The sequence below is a fragment of the Neophocaena asiaeorientalis genome, unplaced genomic scaffold (assembly GCF_003031525.2).
Source record: "Neophocaena asiaeorientalis asiaeorientalis breed wild unplaced genomic scaffold, Neophocaena_asiaeorientalis_V1.1 scaffold43, whole genome shotgun sequence".
In the NCBI taxonomy this organism is placed as follows: domain Eukaryota; kingdom Metazoa; phylum Chordata; class Mammalia; order Artiodactyla; family Phocoenidae; genus Neophocaena; species Neophocaena asiaeorientalis.
The window spans coordinates 456,747-462,696 of record NW_020173674.1 but is presented as its reverse complement, the minus strand read 5'-3'; the positions used below and the strand labels follow the sequence as shown (position 1 = coordinate 462,696).

General features: G+C 56.6%; 1 protein-coding gene across 1 annotated transcript; it reads right to left on the bottom strand.

Moving 5' to 3' along the window:
• Positions 1–2: 2 nt before the first annotated feature.
• On the bottom strand, positions 3–5,373 carry TALDO1 (transaldolase 1; the record flags this gene model as incomplete). Its single annotated transcript, XM_024748992.1, has 8 exons — positions 5,370–5,373; positions 5,131–5,172; positions 4,703–4,826; positions 2,922–3,029; positions 2,562–2,693; positions 655–830; positions 369–566; positions 3–175 (listed from the first exon to the last, which is right to left on the bottom strand). Coding segments are annotated over exons 1-8 (957 nt in total), but the record flags the coding sequence as incomplete, so codon positions are not given.
• Between the last annotated feature and the right edge of the window lie 577 nt (positions 5,374–5,950).

Below are 5,950 nucleotides of genomic sequence, written 5' to 3'. Positions count from 1 at the left end.
CCCTCCCAACCGTAACCCCGGGCTCTCACCGTCAGCATCCGCTCCAGCTTCACAGCGTCCGCGGCGAACCTGCGGATCCCGTCCGAGAGCTTCTCCACGGCCATGCGGTCCTCGTTGTGCAGCCAGCGGAAGGCCTTCTCGTCCAGGTGGACCTTCTCCAGGTCACTGGCCTGGGCTGGGGGAGGGCACGCGCCGGGGCCTTGGGCTCAGAGCCGCCCTAGGGCCCCTGCCTGGCGCGGCCCCCACGGCAGGTGGGCTGGACAGCAGGTGAGTGCAGGCTGGCCCTGCGGCTCTAGGCTCCACACCCTCAGGTGACGGAGGCACCGGTGTCCCCGTGGGGGCCTTGAGCGGGGCGGGGGGCTTCTTACCTGCCTTGACCGAGAGCGTGGGCGCCAGCTTGCTGTGGTCCTTGAGCAGCTCCCCCAGGAGCTGGGGTGAGATGGTGAGGAAGTCGCAGCCTGCCAGGGCCTTGATCTCGCCCGTGTTGCGGAAGGAGGCGCCCATGACGACGGTCTCGTAGCCGAACTTCTTGTAATAGTTGTAGATCTTGGTGACGCTCTTCACTCCTGGGGGGACATGCCCGGAGCTGCCACGCCGGCCGCCAGCAGCAGACAGCGCAGCACTCCTCCGCCCCTGCCTCCCAGTGCTCCTCACCGGGGTCCTCCAGGGGCTCAAAGGACTTCTTGTCCGTGTTGGCCACGTGCCAGTCGAGGATGCGGCCCACGAAGGGGGAGATGAGCGTCACCCCCGCCTCAGCGCAGGCCACGGCCTGGGCGAAGGAGAAGAGCAGCGTCATGTTGCAGTGGATGCCGTGCTGCTCCTCCAGCTGCCTGTGGGCGGGGGAGGGCGGCGTGAACAGCGGGGACACAGCGAGAAACGCTCGCGATTCAGTAACTGCAAAGGCAGGAACAGGGTCGCCCCATCCTCGTCAAGAGCAACTCTGGGGCTTCCCTGATGGCTCAGTGGTTAAGAATCCACCTGCCAACGGAGGGGACACGGGTTCGAGCCCTGGTCCGGGAAGATCCCACATGCCGCGGACCAACTAAGCCCCATGCGCCACAACTACTGAGCCTGCGCTCTAGAGCCCGCGAGCCACAACTACTGAGCCCGTGTGCCAGAACTACTGAAGCTCATGAGCCTAGAGCCTGTGCTCGTCTACAAGAGAAGCCACCGCAATGAGAAGCCCGCGCACCGCAAAAAAGGGTAGCCCCCGCTTGCCGCGATTAGAGAAAGCCCACGCGCAACGAAGACCCCATTCAGCCAAAAATAAATAAAATAAATTTATTTAAAGAAAAAACAAAACAAAAAACCCCCAAAAAAACTCTGGAGGAACTTCCCTCGTGGTCCAGTGGGTAAGACTCCACGCTCTCAATGCAGGGGGCCCAGGTTCGATCCCTGGTTGGGAAACTAGATCCTGCACACATGCTTCAACTAAGAAGTCCGCAGGCCTCAACAAAGACCCGGCATAGCCAAAAATAAATAAATAGATATTTAAAAACAAATATGTGTGGAGTTGAAATTAGTTTTACTAAAAACAAAACAGAACAAAACAAAACTCTGGAACATTCACCAGGGCTCTCTCTGGCTAGTGAGTTGTGGGTGACCAGAACTTCCTTCATCAAACCAGCAATTCAAAACAGGGACAAAGGCAAGAGGTTCCCTGAGAGCCACAGGCCAGGTCCCTCACCTCGTCACAGAATCAGCTCCGACCACAGCGCCATCCTGCCTCAGTCCCGCCCAGAGCCCGCGGCCTCCCTGGCCCCACTGCTCCCCCTCGCCCTTCTGGGTCACCCTACAGAAAGTCAGTCACCCACGTGACGTCCTGGGGTCGACTGTGAGAACAGGGTCCCGGCCCCACTCTGCAACATGCCGGGACGTGGACTGTGACAACTGAGTCCCTGTCCCAATGGACAGTTTCAGAGGCACCGCACCTCTGCTGCCTGGCTGCAGAAAGGTGGTCAAGAAGTGCATCTGAGGGGGGCACAAGGCAGCCTCGACAGCCGACACCATGACCACAGAACCAGCAACTCCGCCCTCCAGTGTGCGCCCACCAGAGACAGCACCAAAGGCAGGACAACCACGCGTCCCGTGAAGGATGGACTCAGAAAATGCAGCGTATACACACGAGCGAGCAACAGCTGTAAGAGGAATGCAGCCCCAACACACGCACAGCACGTGTGAACCTTGAACACATGCCCAGCACGGGAAGCCGGACACGAAGGCCACGTGCTGCACGATTCCATCACGCAGAAGAGTCCAGACAGGTGTGTCCAGAGGCAGAAGGTCGCAGGAGGGGAACAGATAACACAGGGACCCTGCTGGTGCACAAGGGGCACTTCCAGGACAGCCGTGCATGGCCCTGCGGGGCCGGCGCCAGAGCAGCTCCCTGTCTGTACCTGCTTCTAGCTCCTCCGCACTGAGCACAGCTGCTGGGAAACGACTTACGTTCTGTACACGGAAGACGACGTGAGGACAACGTGTGGCATCGCACGGGGCCTGCTCCCCGAGGCCCACCCGGGACGGGCGGTCCCCACCAGCTCCCTCCTCACGGGGACACTTACTTTCCAGCCTGGATTCCTTCCCAGGTAGATGACAGCTTTATCAGAATCCGGTCCTTGCTGATCCCAGCCTCCTTGTACAGGTCGATGAGGCGCTGGGCGCGGGCCACCATAGCATCCTTATCGAAGGAGAGCCTGCGGGGGTAGGGCCGTGACAGGGGTGCCCAGCAGCCAGCCAGGGGGTGCGTGGCGTGCCCGGCTCAGAGCAGCTTGGCAGGACTGATATTCAAGCAGGAGCCGGAGACGAGCAGCTCATCGTGGACCAGCAGCCACGGCAGCACCTGGGCGCCACGTGGGGAACCACGGACTGAAAGCAGCTGCTGCCCTCTGCCCACGTCACCTGTGTCAGCCCTGCGTCCTTACCTTGCATCCACTTCTGTGGATACGCGGCCTGGAATTTTCTTCAGTATTTCTACTCCAAACAGCACAAAAAGTTTATCAGTAGCATTTGTAATCTGTTCCTCTTGTGATCTGAAATTCCAGGGAAAAAATCAGGTTAGAAGCTTGTTAGATATAAATGCACAGGGTTCTACAAAACAAATTCTGTTATTCATTTCCCAAATTCTTTTCCCTCCATCTTTTTTCTCAAAATAATTTTTTTAAATTGTGGTAAAACACACAGAGCATAAAACTTACCATCTTAACCTTTTTTTTTTTAACTTTGGCCATGCCACACAGCTTGCAGGATCTCAGTTTCCTGACGAGGGACTGAACCTGAGCCACGGCAGTGAGACTGCAGAGTCTTAACCACTAGGCCACCAGGAAACTGCCCCCTTTTTTTTTTTTTTTAATGAGGTTTGTTGGTTTTTTTTTTTTTTTTAACTAATTTATTTTTGGGCTGTGTTGGGTCTCCGTTGCTGTGTGCGGGCTTTCCCTAGTTGAGGCGAGCCGGGGCTACTGTTCGTTGTGGTGTGTGGGCTTCTCATTGCAGTGGCTTCTCTTGTTGCGGAGCACAGGCTCTAGGCGTGCGGGCTCAGTAGTTGTGGCTCGTGGGCTCTAGAGTGCAGGCTCAGTAGTTGTGGCACACAGGCTTAGTTGCTCCCCGGCATGTGGGATCTTCCCGGACCGGGGCACGAACCCGTGTCCCCTGCACTGGCAGGCGGACTCTCAACCACTGCACCACCAGGGAAGCCCTAGCTTAATTAACCATTTTTAAGTGACTAGTTAGGGGCACTGAGTGCATTCACATCGTGGTGCAACCATCCCTGCCTTCCATCTCCACCTTTTCATCCTCCCAAACTGAACCCCTTCGTCTTTGGGAACTTGAACGGAACAGTCTTTCCAATCTCTCTGAAGCTGCCTGGGCAGATGAGTAAGGTACTTGATGCTGTTCCAAAACGGATCAGAAAGATCTCCAGCCCGCGTGTCACGGGCTGGACACGGGAGCAGGGCCTGGTGATCGCTGGTGGGCACCACCTTGTCACCGATTCCAGGAATACCAAGAAGGGACAGGGAAGCAGCCAGGATGGCGGGGGCAGGGTGGCCCAGTGCAAGGAGCAGCCATCACACACACACCTGCACATCGCCTGACCTCAGCACACAGGAGCACCAGAAAGGGACAGGCCAGCCCAGCATGGCTCCTCCCAGAGGTCACTGTTCCCTGCCGGCTCACTCTCATTTGAGCAGTATCGCCCAGATGAAAATTTTAAATGACGTCCGGCAAAGGCCAGTCTACGGAGAGGAAAGCCAGTCTGTGGCCGCTGGCAGAGGCTCCAGGGAACCTTCTAGGAGGTGCAGATGCTCCAGGACTGGGCCGTGACTGTGGCTGCAGCACTGCATAAACTGGCCGGAATGAATCGGACAGGGCGCTTAATGAATCTCACTCCAGCAGAACTGCTAAAACGTGACAAAAAGCCAGAAAGCAGGTCCATGGTTGCCAGGGCTGGGGAGACTGACTGCAGAAGCGGGGAGGGACTTCTGGGGTGGTGTCTACATGTTCCTGCAAACAAAACTCAGTGAACTGTATTCGCACAATGGGTACTGCCTGCTACGTGTAAACAACACGTCGGCTATTTCTTTCCTGACGAAAAACCAGGAAAGCAGACAGCATTCCCTCCCTGCGTCTAAGACACCTGAGAACTAAACTCAGGGAGGGAAGGAAGCAACCAGACCAGCTGAGGGCTGCTGCCCGGACCCGCACTCACCCGCCCAGCCTCCGGCCGTGGGCGATGGCCTCCTCCACCAGCTCCTGGTAGGCGGGCATCTGCGCCGCGGCTAGGATCAGGGACGGGTTGGTGGTGGCATCCTGGGGCTTGTACTCATCGATGGCTATAAGGAAATAATTGTGGAAAGCAGGGAAGTAAGTGGAGTGCTCGCTTCCAGCCGGCAGCCCGAGCCAACCCCTGTAAGCCCTAAACATGTAAACAGAGTCAAGCATGTCTTCTGAGCCAGGGTGTGGCCGCACTTCACACGGAAGGCTGGCCAAGAGGCAGCTGCGTGCACGATGAGAAAGAACAGAGACTAAAGCCAGGAAGCAGATGTGCCGAGGGCCCAGAGCAAGAAGGGCGGTGGCTGCCCGACAGGACAACGTCGTCGGCACCCAGGTCTGTATTCTCCTCTAACACACGAGCACCTTCTTGGTAACCAGGAAGTCCAAGGAGTCTCGTGGCCCAGGCTCACGGGGTAGCAGAGTTCACGTTCACCAAACTCAGCTTCCAGGATTAGCTGCTTCAGTAAGCTGATTGGGCAAGTTAGTATTGTCAAAGTATCTTCTGATGACAAAACTACAGAGATGGAGAACAGGAACAGGGAAGTGGGGCGGCTCTCAGGGCCGAGGGAGGTCTCTGTGGCCGGCGAACAGCTGTGTCCTACCCATCCTGGTGGCTACAAGAACCTATGAACTACAAAACCGCCACAGGGGATGCCCCCTCCTCTATGCAGGTGGAAACCGGTGGACGTGGAGCCGGCCTGAAGCCTGTTCACGGTGTCATGCTAGTGCTAAGTTCCTGGTTCTGATGTCACCACGGCCACACAAAATGTCACCACTGGGGGACGATGGGACTCTATGGGGTAATTTTGCAACTTCCTGAAAGTCTGTAATTATTTCAAAATGACAAGTTAAGAAAAAGTACTCTGGAGCAGAACTTACACAGGTGTGTTAAAACCCAGAGTAATGCACTGAAAATGGTCCCTTTCATCATATAAAATTATACCTTGATAAAGCTTTTAGCAAAATTAAAAACAAAACCAAGGGGGCTTCCCTGGTGGCACAGTGGTTAAGAATCCGCCTGCCAATGCAGGGGACACGGGTTCAGCCCTGGTCCGGGAAGATCCCACATGCCACGGAGCAACTAAGCCCGTGCGCCACAACTACTGAGCCTGCGCTCTAGAGCCTGCGAGCCACAACTACTGAGCCCATGTGCCACAACTACTGAAGTCTGCACGCCTAGAGC